Source organism: Rosa chinensis, chromosome 2 (assembly GCF_002994745.2).
Source record: "Rosa chinensis cultivar Old Blush chromosome 2, RchiOBHm-V2, whole genome shotgun sequence".
Classification (NCBI taxonomy): Eukaryota; Viridiplantae; Streptophyta; class Magnoliopsida; order Rosales; family Rosaceae; genus Rosa; species Rosa chinensis.
The window spans coordinates 46,570,421-46,594,048 of NC_037089.1; the positions used below are offsets into that span (position 1 = coordinate 46,570,421).

A 23,628-nucleotide genomic window follows, 5' to 3' on the forward strand; every position below is an offset into this window, starting at 1 on the left:
TGAAACGGACTGTACCATGGTGATTGATGCACTTGATAAAGACACCGAAGATTTATCTGAGGTAGGATGTATTGTAGAGGATTGTAAAGCTTATTTGCGTTCAATTCCTTCTTCATCACTCTAATCTATTTATCGTGAAGCAAATGGTGTGGCACATAGATTGGCTCATCTTGCTAGTGTTGATTACTTAGATGATTATTGGTTAGATGAGACACCTGTGATTATCTAGGATGTTCTCTATGAGGATGCTTGCACTAGTACTCGAGGTTTAGGTAATATGTCCCCCTCGTTGTACAATTATCCATCTATCATTAATAATAATTCTGAGCGTGGGGCTGAGCCTCCCAGTTAGGCTGGGTTCCAAACCCCATTTCAAAAGAAAAAAAAAAACAAATGGCCATCTGAAGCAATTTTTTTCCCATAATTGTGATGTCCTGCTTTATTGATTGAGCAACATATTCAAGAATTGTGGATGATAAACTTGCTTCCATAACCATATGAAATGCTAACACCAAATTCTCAAGATGCCTTGAGGATGAGATGTCGACAAGAGGAATTTTTTTAACCCTTTTATCTTCCCTTGTATTGCTCATTTACAATTTTGACCCCGTCACTCCCACATTTTTAAAAATCTGAACCATCCATATTAATTTTAATAACATATGTAAGTTGAGGGAATCAAGAAACTGATGAATAATTATACTGTGAAATTTAATAAAAGGCAATACAACAAAAAGAGAAATAGAGCTAAGATCATTCATTTTACCTCCTAAACTTTACACTTTAAATCATTTAGGCCCACATACTTCTAATTTGGTTAAATGTGCTCTTATGTTAGCAAATCTGATCGATCATAGCCATCATTCACATCAATTTCCTCATAAAGTATTTCCCACTCAAACTAGCTAGGTTTTAGCCTTATATCATGGATGAAACACACCATTTACATAGCCAAGGTTAAAAATTGACCTTAAGTGGACTCACCATGTCACCAATTTATGAAAAAAAATGCTCTAACAACTAATAAAGCTGGTTTGTTTGCAAATCGATTCCAGGCTTCAAAGAGGCAAAATTTTCTACCTTCTATACAATTCCATGAATATCACTTTGTAGCGCCTTACTGCATATCTTAGGCAGAGAAATTTATTCCTCACCTTCATGTGCTTAACATGAATTGAACATAAGAATATACTATTGTGCATTTTGAGAGAAGGTAGGGAGTTCAGTTGAGATTAGGCGAAATCAGAGTTTCGATTCTCTCTAAATTATGTAACACACAAAACAAAGAAGGGTATATTCGGCTTTTTGGCTTTGAGGCTGGCTATATTCGGTTTTGCCAGTGCCGGTCGGTGAGGTCTGGTCGTCGTTCTCTGCGCTGAGCGATCGTGGGTACCGAATCAAGGACGACGCGGGCGGCGTGGGCTGGTGATCCGGGCAGTGGTGATGGCGTCTTCAGAGGGGTTTCAGGTGGCGGCTTGAAGGTTGGGATCTATCGGTTGGACCCAAGTGACCAAGTATGGCTGTTTTGGTGTCTTCTCTGTGGCGGTGGCATCACAGTGGTGGTGATCTTCCTTGATACGGGCGGCCGTTTTTCGATCACGGTGAGTCGTGGTGGTGGGATCGTCGTTGTGTGCGTGTGCCAGGTGCACAGGGAAGTGGAGGCTGGGCTGGGCATGGCCAAGCTGGTTTGGGCCTTGGATATTGCTTTCTTTTGGGCCAGTTGGACTATTGCATGAGTTTTTTTCTTGTTTTTTGTTTCAATAATTCCCTTATTGGGTGCTATAGGCCTTGGCCTTGTATACCTTGTTTCTCTAGGACGTTACAATGTGTCTAAAGATCAGTACTGATGTACACCATTTGGGTCTTAGGCGGATGTACTGTTTTTTTTTGGTGTTGTAGCTTCTTAGTGTTCAAGGCACAGTAGTCTAGGCTAGTAGTCATTTTTATGTGCATTCAGTGCACTACTTGAGCAATGATTGTAATATGAGGGGTGTTTGTACCCTTCATACTTGACCGAGTGAGGTCGTATGATTTTATATCAATAGATCAGTCTTCCAATCCCCTAAAAAAAAAAAAAAAAAAAAATTAGGGGTCTCATTCCGTGTCTTTCTTTTCTTAACTCTCTCCTCAAATTGAAAAGAGGGACGGAGCCTGAGTGGAGCGTGTACCTACCCTCCACAAATTCGCGCGTGGGTCTACTCTTCCGTCCTTCCCCCATTATCTATTGAGCAAAAGTGAAAAACGGAAAGAAGGAAAAAAAAAAAAAAAAAAAATAGAGAGAGGTGTGTGTGTGAGAGTCGGCATCTCTCTCTCACATCACATGGGCTCTTTGGGTTTGGGGCCAAAGCATCACCAAGCAGAGGCACAACCACAGCGACAAGCAGACCACAATGAGCCACTGAACCACGTGACTCGCCCCGCCTCCGATATGGACACCCAGAAGGTACTCCTCTCCCTCTCCCTCCCTCTCACATTTCAGCTAGCTCGCTTCGATTGGATTGGATTGGATTATCTTCTCTCTCTCTCTCTCGGTGCTTTAGGTTTAGGTACTTAGATCGTCCTTGATCCACTTCAAAACGTCAATTTCGTCTATAATTGCAATCGATCTAAGTCTTCTGACCTTCGCCGGAGCTTCTCTCCGGCCAGATTTTCCGCTTCTGATCTACGCTTTTTCTTGACTCTGAATTTATTTATTTATTTATTTTTTTCTGTATTTTTTTTTTAATCTCATTTGTTAATGTCTTAATGATAAGTACTAGTTTATTCAATTTTCAATGCTTTAGGAAAATTTAGGGGAGCAAATTTGTAATCTATTTTGTTGCTTAAAATGGGAAAAAAAAGCTTTAGAGTGGAGCTGACATGACTTCGGATAATGATTGCTTTAACTTGACAACTCTGCCAGCCGCAGAAAATTTGGGGTTTATTGCTGCATTCTTGTCTCGTCTGTGAAATTTTTTTTGCTTTGTTTAATTTTGAATACTCATGTGATCTACTATTAAAAAAAGTATGCACTGGGCTAAGATCAACGTTTTAAGAGACGAAGGCGTGAGGCGAGGCGTTACGTATTTAATTTGATCAAATCTTACCGGATACTGCTACGAAACCTCTGAAATTATTGCTTCTTTTTCTAGGTTATTGTGATTTAATGGTTCTTTTGTTGCTACTTTAGGGGCTGGTGTTCTCTGTATTCCATTTGTCGTAATAATTTCTGCAAACTTTTCCCTTTTTCTTCAAAGTGTTCTAGTTTGCTTGAGGAGGTTGATGGTTTTTTATTCTATATCAACAGTCTTTTCTTTGGAGTGCAAGTTTCATAGCATGTGATGCTTTCTTGTAGGAGAGAGTCTTCTGGTTTTGCTTTCACTGAGAAATCTTTTGAGATCTCTGTGCTTTTTCCTTTTCCTAAATCTCACACTCTGAATATTCAGTGGTTTGTGGCGGTTATGTTTGCTTGTTTGAGTCTCTTTTAGTTTTTTTTTTCACACATTAACCTTTGTTATCATCATTGCATTAAACATCTGTTCCCTCAACCTGTCGTGCCGTGTACAATCATTTTTTTGCTTTGGTAGGACAGGCCAGAAGCATATATTTTCAAAGTTTCAATGGTATACATGGAGATATGATCTTCATAAATTCATAATAGCATGTACTGCATCATATACATTGTCTGTTTCCTCAGCCTGTCATTCTATGTACATTCATTTTTTTGCTTTGGTAGGACACAGGCTAGAAGCATATAATCTTCAAAGTTTCAATTGTTCATACATTTTTCCATCATATACATTACCATACAGACAATATGAATATTTTTTGTCAGTGAATAATTGCAATTGGTGTCTGGATGGGAATTATAGACCCATAAAGCCTAAATGAACTAAAGAATGAAGGATAGATGTTAAAATTGGTATAATAACAAAACTTGTTATGTGTTTTGTATTTTTTTTTTATTGTCATTTCGAGTGGAGTTTATCATAATGGCCAACTAGTTTGAATTATATCTAGGCAGGAGTGTTCATGAACAACTGCCCAGAATGTCAATTCATTAATTTTTATAAGCAAGCCTGCAGTTTGTTCTCATGTTTACCATTGTTGCTGAATTGCAGGAAATGTCGGCTCCTGTTATTGAGGGAAATGATGCAGTCACTGGTCACATCATTTCCACGACCATTGGTGGGAAAAATGGCGAACCCAAACGGGTTAGTACTGGATTCCTTCATTCACCCCTCCCCATTCAATAGCTACGTCTTTGACCAAACTCTTTTCTCATCATCTTTAACCCAGCACAATAATTAATGCACTTTTCTCTTCATGATCAAGAATTACTTGACGTCCCTAAAAGTGAACTCTATGTGAAGTTATTGCTTAATTGAGTTAATTTCTTTTTGGTCCTAAGAGGTGCTAACATTTGGATCTAAGATTATGATCTGTTGAATTGCTGAGGACTTGTTTGGTTTCCCGATCTTATTGTATTCTGGGCTGTTGCTTGTGATGCTCTTTGCAGACAATTAGTTATATGGCAGAGCGTGCTGTTGGTACTGGATCATTTGGAATCGTATTTCAGGTAAAAATATTACTTTATTGACAACAAAGTGTTTGCGCTATTATTTCACTGTTGTAGTCTCTGATATGTTGTTGTTTAGGCAAAATGCTTAGAAACCGGAGAAACGGTGGCCATAAAGAAGGTGTTGCAGGACAGGAGATATAAAAATCGAGAGTTGCAGCTGATGCGTTTGATGGATCACCCAAATGTTGTTTCCCTGAAGCATTGTTTCTTCTCTACAACGACTAAAGATGAGCTTTTCCTGAATTTGGTCATGGAATATGTACCCGAGACTATGTACAGGGTTCTGAAGCACTACAGTAGTATGAACCATAGGATGCCACTCATCTATGTGAAACTTTATACATATCAAGTATGAACATCTTTTTCCTTGCTAACTTTGTTTGTCTGTTGTTAATTATTTGTCAGTTTATGCCTTAATGTAAAATGGAAACACCATCAATTTCAGATCTTTAGGGGCCTTGCTTATATCCATGCTGTTCCCGGGGTTTGCCATAGAGATGTGAAACCTCAAAATCTTTTGGTACGCATTGTATGTTTATATTTCTTTTACTCCATAGCCCCTACATCACTCCGTGAATTGGATTCTACATGTGGTTTTCCTATGTCCTCGGCAGGTTGATCCCCTCACCCATCAGGTTAAGATTTGCGACTTTGGAAGTGCAAAAGTATTGGTATGTTTTTCTTCTGTCATGTTTCTATTATTTCATTCAATTTTATCCTTACAATATCAAGGGAAAAAAGACTCAGTTGCACTCATGATTGCTGATCAAACAATAATGCATGCTATGAAATTTTGCTAAATAGATCTTAGCACTGGACTGAGTATTATTCTGGCAATGCATAAATGTTTTGTTCACATGGAGTCATGGACAATAATAATTGGAATAATGCTAGGTGAACCACATTTTGGTGTACGATCTAGAACCACCCTATGTGCCAGCAGAGGTGGCATTATCATTCATGAATAAAAAACTTTCATTAAATGATGTGCACTGCCACATCTGCTGCCACATAAGGTGGGTTCTAGGTCATACACCTAGCATTTTATTTGTAGGCTTCTTGCTAGTGTGGTTGGTATGTTGCTATGCAAATCAGTTACATGTATATTTTCAGTTAATTGATTTTATTCTCTGTAATCAGGTCAGGGGTGAAGCAAACATTTCCTACATATGTTCTCGCTACTATCGGGCTCCTGAGCTCATCTTTGGTGCAACGGAATATACAACATCCATCGATATCTGGTCAGCTGGTTGTGTCCTTGCTGAGCTCCTTCTAGGCCAGGTTAACAAGTTCTTTGGCATTAATTTTCTCAAAAATGGGTTAAACTATATTCACATCTTAACATATGAAAACCATTTCAACTCTACAGCCGTTGTTTCCAGGAGAGAATGCAGTGGATCAACTTGTAGAGATTATCAAGGTCTAGCCTCACTTCCTCTGTTAAATAAAAGTGGATCATTTTTATGTGCGTGCTTACTGTTTAGGTGCCTTCTTGCAGGTTCTTGGTACTCCAACCAGAGAAGAAATTCGATGCATGAATCCAAACTATACTGATTTTAGGTTCCCTCAGATCAAAGCTCATCCTTGGCATAAGGTATGCATGTAAATTATGATCTCAAACGAGATGGTTCTTAGAGCTGTATGTGTGTGTGTGTGTGTGTGTGTGTATTGTCTATCAATTCTGGACCCAGAAGAAATACTGTCTAAAATTTGGGTTGTTTATTCATTTCTGTCTTAATTCCAGAATTCACACGCTTGATCTTGTGTTTGTCCATACTTGCCTGTGCTGACCGTTAAACATATTAATTGTTATTACATTATCATTGTAGTTATTTAATCACTATTTCAGATAATTTTTCTTGTTATAGTATATCCCTAAAGTTTATGAATGTGTTCATTTCTTCAGGTTTTCCATAAACGAATGCCACCAGAAGCAATTGACCTTGCTTCACGGCTCCTTCAATATTCACCAAGTCTACGCTGCACTGCGGTGAGTTGTATTATATTCACCAGAGTTCCTCCCGCTACTTTAATTTCTATTTTTATTTATTTTATTTTTATTTTTTCAATCTAAAGACCGAGACACCATGCCTAGTGGTGTAGTTTTTGATGAAGATCTAGGCAAAGTTGCCTCTGTATTGAATCTTCAATTTTGGTGCTAAAGCCTGCAACCTTTGCACTCTGCTGGTTGCAGTTGAATGAACTATTGTCCATTTTGAGTAGTTTTAGTTCACGATTTGCATCATATGCAATTTTTCTCACTGGATACTGCCCTATTTCAGCTTGAAGCATGTACACATTCTTTTTTTGACGAACTTCGTGAGCCTAATGCACGCCTTCCAAATGGCCGCCCTTTGCCGCCTCTTTTCAACTTCAAACAAGAAGTGAGTCTTCGATTAATCTGTTTTACTTGTTGATCACATTATGAAAAATAGAGCATGTTAGTTTAAAATAGATTTATCTCTTGCTTGTTTATAATTGCTTTTTGTACCACAACAGGTAGTTTTCCTTCTTCTGTTATAGTAGGGGTGCTATATTCACTCTTGTCACCTGGTTGGGTGAATTATGTAGAGATGACCAAAACACATAACACGCTTTGATGTTGTGGCCGTTTTGGCAATTGAACATTAGTGCTTGTGCACCTGGAATTGATTCACTCTAGTGTTCTAAGAAGTCTCATACTTGTGCACCTGGAATTGAGTCAGAAGAGTGTCATAAGTCATAACCCCCTGGTTAGGAATTATGTGATATAGGACATGCTCGGTAAATTTAGACCTGAAATATATTAAAAGTTTGTAATATTTTCGGTAAGATGGAGGTCAAATGGTTACCATTGCCAATTAAAGGTTGAGTTTGGTTGCATAAGTTGGAAGAGTTGCATAAAAGTTTTCTAAGTGATCAGAAATTTAGCAAAGCACAAAATGTATGAGCATGCAAATGACATATATTTCTCATTCTCTTTCCTTTCCATCCAGAAGTTTAAATCACAACAAGTTTTATATACTTTATGTTGCTTCTCTCAACAATCATGTTTTCTACTCCTGGAATAGTTCATTAAATCCTTCCTCCCTCCAAAAATTAACTTGCAGTTAAATGGAGCATCACCTGAACTGATCAGCAGGCTCATACCAGAGCATATGCGGCAGCAGGTTGGTCTTGGATTCCCACACCCAGCAGGTACTTAATTGTAAAGTCATGAAACAAGCAATCATCTCTTCTACTAGTGGATGGAGCAAAGCAAAATCAGGCATGTTTGTGGTCTATATAACACTGAGCATTTTGGCCTAATCTGCTGTTCAACCCCTTTCGAAGATGTATACATATACTGTCTCTCAGGCTTAACGAGGAAATCGGTGATCCTGTCTGTCAGTTTTAGCCTAAACATACTGTCTTACTGCATCTGTACATCGTTTTGATTGTAAGGATTCCAGAAAGCCAAGTGTATAAGAAGGTGATGTTATTCGAATCACACTAGTAGGGGCTGTGGAAGTCCAGCAGGACCTGGAGGGTATTAATAGTAGTGCGGCTTGTCGTTTTCTTTTCATCATTGTGTTGTTTCTATTGTTGCATTAATTACATTTTACTCTCGATGATTATTGTGTCCACACACCTTGGGATTGTTTCAGTTCTCAGCCAAGTAATATTGAGCAGGGCCTGGAGGTTCATAATGTACTATAATTTTCCTGCTCAGTGTTTGAAATGTCTTGAGCTCCACGAACCATTACTACGTGGTGGGAGTTGATTACGAGTGGTGGGAGTTGATTACGAGTAATGTTATTATCTAACCAGAGAGTACTCTTAGGTGCATGAAGTATCACCATTCATTTAGTGCATGTAGTAAATCACAATTAACGTGCATGTGTAGTTTATTACAGAATGTATCTTATGGCATCCGTGATACCTCAAGGCGAACTGATTTCTCGGAGTGGAATATAGTTCCCATTTTTTTTATATCTTTGGACAAGTAAAATGCCAAAAAAAAAAAAAGGCACTAAAAGTGCAGGGTCAAATTGCATTCATCTCCACGAGCGAGCAAAGTTTGTGACCGAAGTTGGCAAACAATTAGCCGGGATATCCTTGACACTAGTATCTTCAAAAGATGAGCTAAGAATCCTGATATCTGCTATTATCAATTTAATTTTCCAGGGGTCAGATGCAATTGATCAGAATCTTGGAATTACCTTGATATTTTTGAAGCGAGAGCTTGAAACTTTGAAGAGAGCAAGAGCTTCTACTAGTAAGACATTAGAAGAATCCAGGTGTTTGGAGCCAGCAAGGAGGGGATTGCCATGAGAATCATGTATGACAAAGCAAAAAATTTATGCTTGTTGCAGATTACTGAATCATCAAAGCTCAACAAACTCATGCTGAGTGGGAGTCTACCGAATGCACTCGATAATTGGTTTGACAGGTCTTGGATTTGCTGGAATTTTCCTTCATAAAGGAAAGGTGGCTTTACACTCAGAGCTACTTGGGGATCCTGATGGAGCCTACTCTCAGCTTACACACTTGCAAGGGTTAAGTGAAGACTCAGAACAAGCCGCAGACAATCAAAGAAAGTCAAAATTTAGTGCAGAATCTTTTTAGAATTTAGAATATAGGTAAATCAACCATCCTTGAGTCATGATATCTGGAGCAGGAAGTAGTACGGTTTCCCCCCACGGCATTCTCCAGGAGAACCAGAATCCCCTACAACAACTATGCAACAATCTCAAAAGTCTCCGATGCACTGCATGGCCTACGTAACAAGCTGGAGATTCCAGAGTGCGTGTAACTAGAGCTGCAGCTGCAATCGCCAACGGAGTGATATTTCCAAATTCCAATCGGTTGTTTAATTGTTTCCAGTGCATTAAAACAGTATATGAACCAACTGATGATACTGCTTATTTGGGATCCATCCAGGCGACAGACGTTTAGATTTTCAAAACAGTTGGAGAAAGTAGGACTGGGAATCTACTATCCACAAAACAGTCGGTGCCAACATTGCATATGGAAAGAAAGGAAATGCAACAGAGGTAGAAGAAACTTTGGCTGCATCTGAATCGCCCAATGCCCACAATCCACAAGTTCATTAGTGGCTTACAACAGGGTTTTGAGATCAACCTAGGAGAATGATGAGTCCAACTACTGGTGATATATATAGTTAAAAATCCCAAGATCTTCCTACTAGATAAGGCTATCAGTTCACTAGATACTGAATCTGAGGGGGTAGTACAAGATGAATAAGACCTTGTCATGCTAAATTGGACAATAGCTGTGGCGGCACATGTAATTGCAGACGGAGCTACTGCAGAGAAAGGGAAGCATTAGTTGCACCTTGCTGCATGCACAATGCACATCAAGACTAGTTGTCTGCTGCAGCTTGCAAGAGCTTTTTATAGTTGCACTTGGCACTTGGCAGTCGCTACTATATTCCAATTCCAATTTGATATTAGGGATTAACGAAATGCTAATTATCTACTCCGAGTTTCCATTTCTGTTGGTTTTGCTTCCCTAATTTCTTTGCATATAGGTCAGAATTGTTCTGTTTTTATCATCTCCAGGAATTTCTTAACTTCTTTGATGTATGTACGTAGATGTTTCTGAAGGGAGACTAGTAAACAAGCACAAACTTGAATAATTACAGAATGGTAATTAAACGTACAGTCACTAGGTTTGGCACTGCGTCTGTCAATCTCAGGCCAACTTTTGGGCATCCATTTGCATTCTTAATCAAGAGGAACGTTATAGAATATAAGGATTAAGCCATTAAGTTGTTAAAATCCCACCCCCCACCAACCCAGAATGGCTTCTTCCCCATTTTCTCGTGTTCCTCTCCAGTTGGATCGTAAGGAAAAGTAAAATATTAATGGAAGCTCATTCACGAGTTGACAGAACGTGAATTTATGAGGCTTAAAGAAATTTACAAAGCTTGAGCGCGATGGTTCTCACGAAAGATTGTTTCTGAGCTTGGTATGTTCCATTCAATCGCTCTCATATGCACCAGGATAATTACTTATTACTAAATATACGCTACTCCAAGATAATACTGCATTACAAACGAGCCCTTGATGTCTCAGAGTAAGTTTATGAATCTGTTCATTTGTTCATAGGCATATGCTAAAGTTTGTAACTCATTATTATACAAAATACTCCCAGGTAACAAAATCTGAATTTATTGCCGGAGGCAAAATCACAGCATATGATTTTGGACAAATGACACTATTTGTGGTTCTTGTATTCCAGGACTTGGTATATAACCAAGATGACAAGTCCTGAGCTGAATCCAAAAAATGGAGAAGAATAATAAGAGCGCGTTAAATGAAGGTTCTAGTGTTTCGCTCCTTCCTTATATCAAGAAGAAAATGATGTAGCTAACAAAATCACTATCTGGTACAGTTCCTAAGGCTCATTGAAGAATTTAAGCCGGCCTCATCTCTATGCAGATTTTGTTACTTCATGTATAGCATTTGCCAGATATCCAACATTGCCCGTTGTAACACCCGCCATACTGCACATGTCAACCATCAATCCATCAAACGTGAGAAATATTCGTCTGGAGAGAGAAAGGGAAGACGGAAGGAAACTTACCTTATCCGACCATTGCGAGTCAAATATATATGAAACTCATTTGTCAAACGATCAACCTGTTCAGGTGTCATTCCGCTATAGCAAAACATGCCAATCTGTTTGCAAGACCAGAAACATTGTACATAAGGTGAGCAATATATAGACAGAAAATCTCACACATATGAGAGAATAAACAATCAAGCGCACCTGATTTGTTATGTGCTCCCAAGATATGGGTGATCCCAATTTCTCAAGATTTTCTCGTAGAGCAGTTCGCATTCCGATAATGCGATCTGCCATGCCCTGGAGAAGAATGGTGAAAAGGAAATAAACATCAGATGATCAAGACATACTGAAGGCTCCCTGTTTCTCTAGTATTTATTAACAATAACAGAATAACCAAATGTATGTTATTCTGGGGACACAAAAGATCAACTAGAAACTACCCCATAGTTGAGCAGCCAATACAATCTATTTTTATTTTTATCAGGAGATAGAAATCAGCCTGCATCTCTTGGTTGGAATACTGTTTCATTAAGATAAATATTGTGTCTATTCCGTTGACTTCCAATTTTCCAACAGAAAAAGTAACCTAGATATGCTAGTAGAATGCTCTACAAAGTGATGTTAATCCCAAACACAGGATAGGAAACATGGATGCAACTTTTGAAACCTCCTTATTCCATCCTTACTACCAGTTTAAAAACACTTGGATGCAAGTTCATGTAAATTTTGACATGAACATAACTAATGTAACATGGAAACGGTCTCTGGATAGGAAACAAGGATGCTGATTTCATGATACTAATACTAGTTTATGTGGCAGCATCCTACTATACAAAGGAAAGAGTAACTAATGAGCATACGAGCTTCACTCTTGAAGGCTTCTGAAGCTGAAAGTTAGCATTCAGATGCAAGCTTTTCATGCAGTAGCAAGAGTATTTCCCTAAAACTTATCCCCTAACCATCAAAATCATATGGACTAACTTTCACTTGTTTCTCACTTTATGCTCATCTCGAGGGTCCTCTTACCAAATACTTGGTTAGTAATCACATTAGTCATCCCAAGATATAAAGTTGAGAGGAAAGAACCACACATTACCTTAACTTCTCGGAGCCACAAATTCTTCAAGTCTGGATCACCAAGAATAGTTGACACTATAAGAGGTCCATGAACAGGTGGGTTACTATACATGGGTCTGGCAAGCTGCTGCAACTGACTTTTTACAGCCACAGCTTGTTTTTCATCCTCACAAAGCAAGCTACACAGACAAAGAACAGCATCAGCATGACAATGTACAAGAAGATCCCATGCTTTCTTAACATCATCAAAAGGGAAGGTGACAAATAAGAAAAGCAACCTAATGAAAGGATATTATAAAATAATGGCCGTAATCCTACAAACACTAATCCCTGAGACCAGCCAAAATCTTCTAAAGGGAAAATGTGAAGTCACATTCGCGTTCTAGAGCTACTTGAGTGCAGCATAATACACGAGACATGCAGAAACCTCAGCAATTATATATAACGTCATTATTTCACCCTTACATATAGATACAAAAGAAAATGGATGGCCATGGGAGAAAAGAGTACGACATGCACTTAAAGAAGTATGTGGTTTAGAGACTATTTGGAGGGGCTTGAGTGGTATAGAGATTTTAATAAAACCAGTTTGACATAAAAGAATTGATTTTCTAACCATAAACCTTCCAGTTTTGGGAACGGGAAAAAGGCTGAGGTTCTTTGGGGGTTGTGGGGTGTTAACTGTGATCTGGATCGTTTGGATGGAAAGGAATAAAAGAATCTTTGAAGTTTATAGCCGTGAAGAGGTGGGATTCCTTTGGGAGAAGTAAGGTTTTGGGCGTCTCTTGGGGATTCTGTTTGTGGGGAATTCAGGAATTATAGCTCATCTTCTACGTTATTAGATTGGAATGCAGCTGTACTTTAGCCTCTATCTAGGCTGTTTGCCTAACTTTCTTCTATGTGGACTCCTTGTGCACATTGATCTTTCAATAAAAGGCGTTTCATTTTCAAAAATAAATAAAACCAGTTTAACATTAAGCAAAATGATGTTTGACATTAATTTATCTAGTTAAATTTAACATCGAATGTGCGGGTTGTATACAATACCATACATCAAAGAGTGTCCTACAGTCCTACTTCTATCTCATCCTTTCAAAATTAGTAAAAGGACACAGTTATTGTCTAGCCATTGATAATAGAGATGTCCTACAGTCCTACTTCTATCTCATCCTTTCAAAATTAGTAAAAGGACACAGTTATTGTCTAGCCATTGATAATAGAGATGACAGACAAAACAAATGAGACATCAGCTGTTACTTTAATTAAGATTAGACTTTATAAATGAGAAACAAATAATTACCTAAGGCATCCTACTCTCTGACCATAGAGTCCCATATTTTTTGCATAAGATTGAGAAATTCCAATTAGATGACCATCCTTGAGAAAAATCCTGATGGCTTTTGCATCTCTCTCTGGGTCACCACTAGCAAAACCTTGATATGCCATGTCAAAGAAGGCAAAATGACCTTTACCCTGAATCAATAATTAAGTATCTATCAGCAGGAGTAGTGAAAATTATTAGAGAGTGAAATAAACAAAAAATATTCTCAAAACATTACCTTGATTTCGTATGAGATCTCTTTCCATTGTTCCTCCGAAGGATCAACTCCAGTGGGATTGTGAGCACATGCATGAAGTAGAAAGAATGAACCACTTGGAGCATTCTATAGAAAACATTCATGCCCAGTTAGCAGGGGGAACAGGCCGTTAGCGAATAGAATGAAACATGGAGTGGAAAGGGTAAAAAGATATTATATCAACAAGGAAAGATAGATGTAGCACTAGTAATTAAAACAACCAAAACTGAACATTTGAATATGTGCCCTATACCTTTATGTCATCAATCAGTCCTGCAAAGTCCAACCCCTTAGTCTCTGGATGATAGTAATGGAAAGTCCTTTGAGGGACCTGGGCATCTCTCCAGATGTTATGGTGGCTGTTGATAAATGGTTTTCCAGAAGCATTTATGCATCATAAATTATTCACATAACTAACTTAAGTGAAAACAAAGAGATAATATTATCAAATGGTCTATACTAAATTCCCCATCTTGATAACTAAGGATGATAATGATAAATGATGAATATATATACATACATATATATATATATATATATATATATATATATATATCAGTGTGTGTGTGTGTGTTTAAGCTTAAAAGAAGTTCCAAATAATGCTCACTTGGCCCATGTTGGCACTGGAATATAGATATTAGAATCTGGACGAAAACGTTTTTGAAAGTCAGCAAAAAGACGACATGCACCAGTCCCAGAGAGAGATTGCACTGCTGCTATCCTTTTATCTTTGAGAAATTCAGAAGTCTCTCCATAGGCCAGCTTCAATGTTTCTTCCACCATCTTCACACTGCCCCCCATAGGAAGATATTCCCTGGAGCGAAGAAACAAATCGTAAATCATACATCAGAGTGACGTCAAAAAAACGTAAATAACATGGATCTGTCAAAGGTTCGGTATTTACTATTTTACTGTAAAAAATTATTTACAAGATTTCTGTCTTTACCATTGAGTTTGCAAAAAAAAATCCCACAGTAACCTGTCTGGCAGTTGTTCTTTTAAAGTAGTATTGGTTTATCATTTATAGAGTGTCTACGAACAAACTAGTATTAGCTTAGTTTCCCTCTATCAAGCCATAAACGGAAATGATTTCATTCACTGCTGCTAATGGACTCCTCCTACACTCAGGATCCTATATAAACCACTTCCTACGAAAGAAATGGAATATCAATCTGAATCTAACTATTAACTAACAGCATTTGGACACTCAAATAGGATCATGATGCAATCAGCAGATAAAAATTTCCCATATATTATCACCTGATATTACTGAATACTTCTGAGCATAGACTTTATACTACTATCTCCGAAAGTTAGTAATTGCCATCTCCCGAGAGAACAACAAAAGGTTAAAAAACTACAATATACTTAATGATTGAGACAGAGAATAAAGGTAAGGAATCCAAATCCTGGAAAGCTTTAGAATCAATGTCAGGATTTCAGATTATGTGGGCAAAATGAGAAAGGAATCAAAGTATCTTTGTGGGCAAAAGTTAAAGTAAATCTTAAAGGGACCACTACAACAATTGCAAGTTGTTTGAGTGAAATCTGCAACCGTGGCAAGTTGTACAAAATTATCAGCATTTCTATAAATCTCATAGCTCCCCAAAAAAAAAAAGCGAAATCTGTAACGCATTAACGGGAATTAGTAACTAAACTGTACAGAAGTAGGAAAATTCAGTGACTTACATGTTCAATTTTCCGGCAACCCTCCGCTCCGCTTCTCTAACGCATTCCAGAACAACCGGCTTTCCATTGTCATCACGGTACGCACCCTTCACAGTAAAAAAAGCAACATTAAAAACAATGATTAAACAAAAAGAAGAGCATAGCCAGACAAAAAAAAATCCCCAATGAGATATATAGTAAGTATTAATTAAACAAATGATTACAAAATATTGAGTTGGACATAATGTCCTTTGGAACCCACTAAAAGCTAAAAACTTTGACGTCAGATAACGCCTTTTTCTTGTGGTCTATTCACCAGGTACAAGTCACACCAGTTCTGAATATATAATGATATGAAAGGAAAAAGTGAACCAAACAAGATTATTCTTTGTTTTCCATTTTTACCCTCGACTCAACCAGAAAATCATAGCAACGGAAACAACAATCTGCTTTCTGTTTGGCTTCCAAGGAAATCAAAGAAGAGGAAGAAGCTTTTCGAAAAAAAAAAAATTACTGTTACATTCATTCTACAAGCCGGAAAATAAAAATCACTGTTTCATACGAAGTTGAAAAATAAAAAATTGTAAACCGGAAAATCTCTGCCGTCACGGAATTGCGAAAGAAGGAAGGAAATCAGAGAGGTAGAAATGATGGATCAGAAAGGATGATCTTTAGTAAACTGAGTAGTGTCTGGGATCAGGAAATTGAGAGAAGGCAAGAAAAGAAAAGAGAGATCGAGGTGGGACTCACGACTCCAACATTGACTTTGTTGGGACTGGGATCGGCGAGGAAGGCTTCGGTGACGCCGAGAATGGGATCTTTGGGAGCCGGTTGGACACTCCGCCACCAGGACATGGATCGCGCGCCAAAGACTGCGGTGGAGCTGCTGCGTTGAAAAAGTTTGGTGGAGAGCGCCATGGACTGACTTGGTTTGAGAGATGGAGAAGAAGAGAGGACTGCGATGAATCTGTGACTACTTCTTTATTTGGTATGATGTGAAAATGTGTATATAAGGGATGGATGGAATTTTGAGGATATATAGATGTTGTTGGTTGCAACGGCCTTGAAGTGCGTGAAGTTCTTCTTTCTAGAATTCTCTGCTTTTTCAGGTGCTGACGCTTGGCATCTCTCGATCTCTTCACCATTTTTATTATTATTCTTTTCTTTTTTTTATTAGATCTCTTACTTTATTTATTTATAGTTTGTCAGGGATCGTCAACGGGCCGGGACTTGCTATATTTTTAATAGAAAATTACATATTAACCCTATTTTTAAATAATTGCGGGCCGGGCCGGGCCGGGCTTTATTAAAAATCAAAGGATCCAAGCCCGTCCATATAAAGAGGGCCTTGGGGGCTTTTTCGGGCCGGGCCGGGCTTGGCTTTGCGGGCTTTTTAGGGCCGGGTCTTGCGGGCTTTATTTATAAATAAATATTTAAAGACACAAGTTTTTTTTTTTTAATCAAGCTTTGGAAATTCAATGAATAATGATCAAATACAACCAAAAATAAAATATCTATATAACTATATTGTACACAAAAAAATCTATATTTATATATAGATACTAATTTATTGATAAATAAATTTTTAAAGACACTAATTTTTTATAAATCTATATTTATACATCATACACTCCAAAGAGCTACATATAGCAATTCAAAGAAAATGAGAAACCGACCGTTGGATGAGTTTATTACAATAAATTATGAGTGTGGTAAAAAATTTAGCCAATTTCACCATATTTTCGAATCCGATCGGATTGGTCAACCGTAGTCACTTATATGTTTTATTGGTTGACCGATGACGTGGCAACCGTGAAACGTGCCTATTTTTTCACATCACGTTTGTATATATTCCATCGATGGATGTGCGTGGACATAAGATAAAAAAAAATTAATTTTAATTACAAACACATTGGACTATACCAATTTTATTCCTAAAGTTTATATGACTTATACATTGCATTTAAATTGTTTAGGTTCATTCTAAAGCAACCATGAAGTGGAAAATGAATTCGGAGAAACCAACCGCTTGATGGAGAGATTGTAATGTTTTATGGTGCTTGTAGAAAATCTAGCCAATTTGGTTCTCGTTTCGAATTCGATCAACTAGGTCAAACGTAGTTACTCTTATAAACCTATATTTATATATCATACACTCCAAAGAGCAACCCTAATCAATTCAAAGAAAATGGAAAAACCGACCGTTGGATGAGTTTATTACAATAAATTATGAGTGTGGTAAAAAATTTAGCCAATTTCACCCTATTTTCGAATCCGATCGGATTGGTCAACCGTAGACACTTATATGTTTTATTGGTTGACCGATGCCGTGACAACCGCGAAACGTGCTTATTTTTTCACATCACGTTTGTATATATTCCATCAATGGATGTGCGTGGACATAAGATAAAAAAAATTAATTTTAATTACAAACACATTGGTCTATACCAATTTTATTCCTAAAATTGTATGACTTATACATTGCATTTAAATTGTTTAGGTTCATTCTAAAGCAACTATGAAGTGGAAAATGAATTCGGAGAAACCAACCGCTCGATGGAGAGATTGTAATGTTTTATGGTGGTTGTAGAAAATCCAGCCAATTTGGTTCTCGTTTCGAATTGGATCAACTAGGTCAAACGTAGTTACTCTTATAAACCTATATTTATATATCATACACTCCAAAGAGCAACCCCTATAAATTCAAAGAAAATGGAAAATCCGACTGTTGGATGAGTTTATTACAATAAATTATGAGTGTGGTAAAAAATTTAGCCAATTTCACTATATTTTCGAATCCGATCGGATTGGTCAACCGTAGACACTTATATGTTTTATTGGTTGACCGATGCCATGACAACGGAGAAACGTGCTTATTTTTTCGCATCACGTTTGTATATATTTCATCGATGGATGTGAGTGGACATAAGATAAACAAAATTAATTTTTATTACAAACACATTGGTCTATACCAATTTTATTCCTAAAGTTGTATGACTTATACATTGCATTTTAATTGTTTAGGTTCATTCTAAAGCAACCATGAAGTGGAAAATGAATTCGGAGAAACCAACCGCTCGATGGAGAGATTGTAATGTTTTATGGTGGTTGTAGAAAATCTAGCCAATTTGGTTCTCGTTTCGAATTGGATCAACTAGGTCAAACGTAGTTACTCTTATAAACCTATATTTATATATCATACACTCCAAAGAGCAACCCCTCTCAATTAAAAGAAAATGGAAAAACCGACTGTTGGATGAGTTTATTACAATAAATTATGAGTGTGGTAAAAAATTTAGCCAATTTCACCATATTTTCGAATCCGATCGGATTGGTCAACCGATATGTAGAATATATATATGCACATTAGCACATATTTTATATAGAAATATAAGAATTTCCACACACACATATAGTCATATATATATATATATATAACACAAATATATATCTATATGTGTGTGTGTATATATATATATTTATAAACACACACACACACACACATACATATATATATATATATATATATCTATATCTATATATGTGTGTGTGTGTTATATATATATATATATATAACACATATATATAAACACACACACACATATATATATATATATCTATGTCTATATCTATATATTTATATAGGTGTGTGTTATATATATATATAACACACACACACACATATATATATATATATATAAACACACACACAAATATATATCTATTTGTGTATATATATTATATATATCTATATATATATTTATAAACACACACACATATCTACATATATATATATATATATATATATATATATATATATATATAAACACACACACACACACATATATATATATATATATATATCTATATCTATATATATATGTGTGTGTGTGTTATATATATATATAACACACACATATATATAAACACACACACACACACACACACATATATATCTATATCTATATCTATATATTTATATATATGTGTTATATATATATAACACACACACAGACACATATAAACACACACACAAATATATATCTATATGTGTATATATATTATATATATCTATATATATATATATATTTATTAACACACACATATCTACATATATATATATATATATATAAACACACACACACACACACACCAAAAATTGCTCTGCTAAAAATAACACGCAATTTAAAACCCTTTTTGTTGTCAAGTTGTAGTAGTGAAAGTAAGGGATCGTTCTACGCCAAGGATCAAGGGTTCACCTTCAATTTATGTAACCTAGAAAACAAAGAAAACTGGAAACTATAATAAAACAAATTTAAAAACACAATTGGGGGGGATTGTTGATTAATTTTACTGAAAATAAAGTAAGAACAAAAGATGAAACTAAAGTAGAGTTTGTGAATATGATGATGAGCAGTTAGGAGTTCGTTATCCACCACTAAACACAATCCAAGTTCCAATTTTTTCTTCCTATGTTTATTACTAAGTCATGAGAGAGAGATTGACCAAGTTACAAAGCTAGAAGCAAGCTAAGTACCTTATATTACTTCCCTATAATGTTCTAACAAGAACAAGCGCCGTTATTAGAACCTTTTGAAAACATGCAACATAGAGATCACAAGCAGCTCCTACATTTAGCAAGTTCTAAAGCATTAAGCACATATGGAAGGATGTCAATCTAAGTGTACAAACTAGTACAACAAGCGTGTCTAGTTGCATTCCTCATCTTTGGTACACACCTAGGCGAGAGGTTTTACTACTTCGGTTAAAATCACAAAACTATTAGGTGAATTGCTATTTAACCTAGCACCAATTACATGCATATCCTATATGTTTGCAACCACATAAAACATACATATAAAAGACTCATCTAATCCAGAACCAAAGAACAATCTCATAGACAAAGTAACTAAAACATAGAAATTTATTATGAAACTTGAACCATAGTTTAGGGCTTCAAACTAGCCCCTAACACAAAAGTATTTAGCTACTCATTTTTCTAAGGTAAACACACAGTAACATATTGAAAATAAAAGAGCAAAGTCGCAGAAAAAGAGAGTGAAGAGGCACGGTGGATGTTGCTTGAAGATGGATGGTCACGGTGGTGGCAGATGGCGACTTTGGTGGCTTCTTTTCCTTATGCTTGTATGGGGCTTCGAAAATCAGAGAGCTAGGGTTCTTTTTGAGGCGTGAAATCTGTATGGTATGGTCTATTTTTGACGCCTAGAAGCCTCCTCTTTTATTGTTTACAAACCCCTAACTTTTTTCTTCAAAACCGGGTTGAGTTCTCCTTATTCTTCTCCAACTCCACTTGCTTGGCTGCCACACAATCTTCTGAACCTTCCTTAAGTCTTTCTAATAGTCTCTTGATAAGTATAATGCAGCAAAAATCCAATAAAATTCGTCCCAAAATCTGCCAAGAATATCTTCAGAAAATATAGCCTTTAATTCACTTTCCTTTCTCAACTAGGACTGATTTCCCTCTCCATGTTTGACAAGGATTCCCAGCAGATTCGAAGGTGATATTCTGCGACATAATACATCTGATGTCACCCTTCAAAACCGTGCAAAAAACTTCCAGAAAACGTCTTGAAACGTGGCCCAACAACGGTCTTGAAAATGCTTCGCATAAAGACTTGTCAGAAATTCCAGATTTTCCTTATCCTCTGATCATCTTTGTAGCATCGTAACTTCTTCATTACACCACCTTTCTGGATGATTCTTGATTCTAAACTGCTCTACAACATACATTCTTAAATTCTGGGCAGATAAATTCATGATTATCATCCCTTAAGTCCAGTATAAAAGTCCTTGAAAAAGCTTCCTGAAAAGCTGATGGAAACAGTCTTCTCGAGGAACCAACTTTGAGCAGTCTCCGGCTTCCTTTTTATCATTCTGGACCAACTATTTGCCTTCAGTTATAGTAGAACATGTGATCTTCAAATAGTTCCAGGCCTTCCTTCATAATTCCACTCGAAGGTTCTTCAAAACAGCTTCCCAAAACAGAAGAAAATAAGGCAGACTCTTGTACTCTGTTCTCTGCTTCTCTGCAACTGTTTTGCACGGCAACTTTCTCCATCTTCTCTTGAGTTTTAGGACCAACTGAATCATCATAATCCATCCTTTGCATCACTACTTCATGTGAAGTGCCTTGATTGTCCCACAATAGCTCTCTTTTCTCCTTAACTGCTTCTCAAAGTACCTAAGAAAATAACAAAGTTAAATTGATCTTTTTAAGGAATAAACTAAGCAAAAGTATAGAGGTTTGAACTATAAATTCATAGCATTTTATGCTCCTATCAAATTCCCCCACACTTAGCTTTTGCTAGTCCCTTAGCAAAAATCAAAACTAACAAGACTCAATCAAAACTAAACAAAAGACTCTAGACTCCAAACAAACTAGCCTTTCAACATTGTTGTCTCAGAAATCTCTTACTTTCATAGCATCAAGATTAGCACGCAACCAAGAATCAATCATGAGTAATTCAAGAGTTAATTAAAACATATATTCCACATATAAATATGTAAGACACGGATATGACAATGGTGATGGGTGGAGCTCAGCATGTATCCAACAAGTATGATTCAAACCTCACAGGATTCATCACTCTTTCTTCTCTCAGATCAAGGCTAATGCTTAAAAGCTTTGTCACTCAAATATATGTGAGAGATGATAATATTTTCGACAAACAAAAAGCTCACATATATATAGAAGGAAAGGCTATGTCGAAATATATGCATTTAATGTTTTTTACGATCTCATGAAGGATACCAACTACTTGCCCAACGGACCGAACCATATGCTCAACTCTTGTAACCAATCTCCACAGATCAAAGGCTGCCCATCTTAAGGATCAAAGAGGTCTTAATACAAGGTTGTAATGGGGCCAAGGTTTAGGGGTTTATAGAAACGAAAGGGTAAGGAAAAGTCACAAACTATTCTAAAAACCTAGTGGAGCCTTCATTGAAGCATTGAGACGTCTTCTTCTGGTCACCAAGGCATCTTGCAACATTGAACTTCTTGTATGTCTTTATTGAGGGCGGATGTCATTGTATTGAGCCCTTGCTTCATGCTAACCTTCCTGTGAACACTTGTGGAATAGGACAAAGACCAAATTTATCGTACTTAGGCCTTCAATTTCAAAACAAACTCCTTATCCTCAATGGGGGGACTAAAATCCACAAATACTTGCACTTTTTTTTTTTCATTGCCGTACACATTTTTTTTTCATTCTTCATTTTTTTTTTCGGCATACATATAATTTTTTTTTTCACATGGACAAGTCATTCCCCCACACTTATTCTTTCTCATCTTCTCTTTTGTAGTGCCTTCAAAATCTTGTCTGCCTCGTGAATTAGCTCCACTAAATCCTTAGAACAAGGGTAGAGATATAGCTATACTAAGGTTCAAGGGTTAGGATTTTGAGGGTGATGAAAGAAAAAGGTTTAAATGTAGGCTCAAAGGGGTTATCTAGGGGAGTCCCACGACGGGCACAAATATGGACACAGGTTATTTTTGGCTTTGGTGAAAATTCCTAGGTGCCTTTATCCTTTCCAGAATCAGGGACATGTATTGATAAAAGTTTCGACTAGTACAAGAGCAAGTTCTAGTAATCTCTAGAGTCCGTCAAACTTAATCTGTGTCAAGCAGTCAATCAAATAGAAAGATAATGAGATCACTAAGCATCGCCAAGAAAATAAGAATATATTTTTCAATAATCACTCACAAAGAATGGCAAATAGGCTCAAATTCTCACAAGGGTTATTATGAATCAAAACTCATCATCAACATGCTCAATATTCTATACCAAGGTCAACGAAAACCATATCTACTACACAATCATATGCTTTATAGATATCGTAATTAACCAAAGAATTATTTTGACATCATCTCAATATTGTGATCCTCTTTTATCCATAATTTCAGAGATATAAGTTCATCCCTGACAGTTGAAAGGCAACTAAAACTCAAAAAAACTAAAAGCAAATTTTTTTTTTTTTTTTTTTCAAACACAAAGACACACACAAGACATAAATCCCTCCCCCACACTTAAATCATACATTGCCCTCAATGTATGGCAAATAGAGCATGCAATGAATAACAAAAGCATAGAGAAAGGCTAACAAAACAAAAGGTGGTAAGGAGAAAAAGTTCAGAAAAGCTCCCCATGTAGACCTCCCAATGCTCAC

The 23,628-nt window shown here is 36.8% G+C and overlaps 2 protein-coding genes across 3 annotated transcripts; one reads left to right on the forward strand and one right to left on the reverse strand.

Moving 5' to 3' along the window:
• The first annotated feature begins 2,265 nt into the window (after positions 1-2,265).
• LOC112187290 (shaggy-related protein kinase zeta) lies at positions 2,266-8,233 on the forward strand. 2 transcript variants are annotated; one of them, XM_024326031.2, is made up of 12 exons: positions 2,266-2,443; positions 4,101-4,193; positions 4,499-4,558; positions 4,638-4,910; positions 5,007-5,081; positions 5,176-5,232; positions 5,702-5,842; positions 5,931-5,981; positions 6,060-6,155; positions 6,468-6,551; positions 6,844-6,945; positions 7,651-8,233. In XM_024326031.2, exons 1-12 carry the CDS (start codon positions 2,321-2,323, stop codon positions 7,744-7,746), a joined length of 1,251 nt encoding a protein of 416 aa, XP_024181799.1. In that variant the 5' UTR covers positions 2,266-2,320; the 3' UTR covers positions 7,747-8,233. The 2 variants fall into 2 exon arrangements, with proteins under 2 accessions (XP_024181799.1, XP_024181800.1); XM_024326032.2 differs by lacking the exon at positions 2,266-2,443 and adding an exon at positions 2,522-2,546.
• Positions 8,234-10,594: 2,361 nt separating this feature from the next.
• LOC112188006 (aspartate aminotransferase, mitochondrial) lies at positions 10,595-16,573 on the reverse strand. The gene is made up of 10 exons (XM_024327001.2): positions 16,189-16,573; positions 15,460-15,545; positions 14,378-14,584; positions 14,024-14,129; positions 13,753-13,857; positions 13,494-13,666; positions 12,213-12,372; positions 11,318-11,413; positions 11,132-11,226; positions 10,595-11,051 (listed from the first exon to the last, which is right to left on the reverse strand). The coding sequence occupies exons 1-10, from the start codon at positions 16,354-16,356 to the stop codon at positions 10,979-10,981; spliced, it is 1,269 nt and encodes a 422-aa protein (XP_024182769.1). The 5' UTR covers positions 16,357-16,573; the 3' UTR covers positions 10,595-10,978.
• Between the last annotated feature and the right edge of the window lie 7,055 nt (positions 16,574-23,628).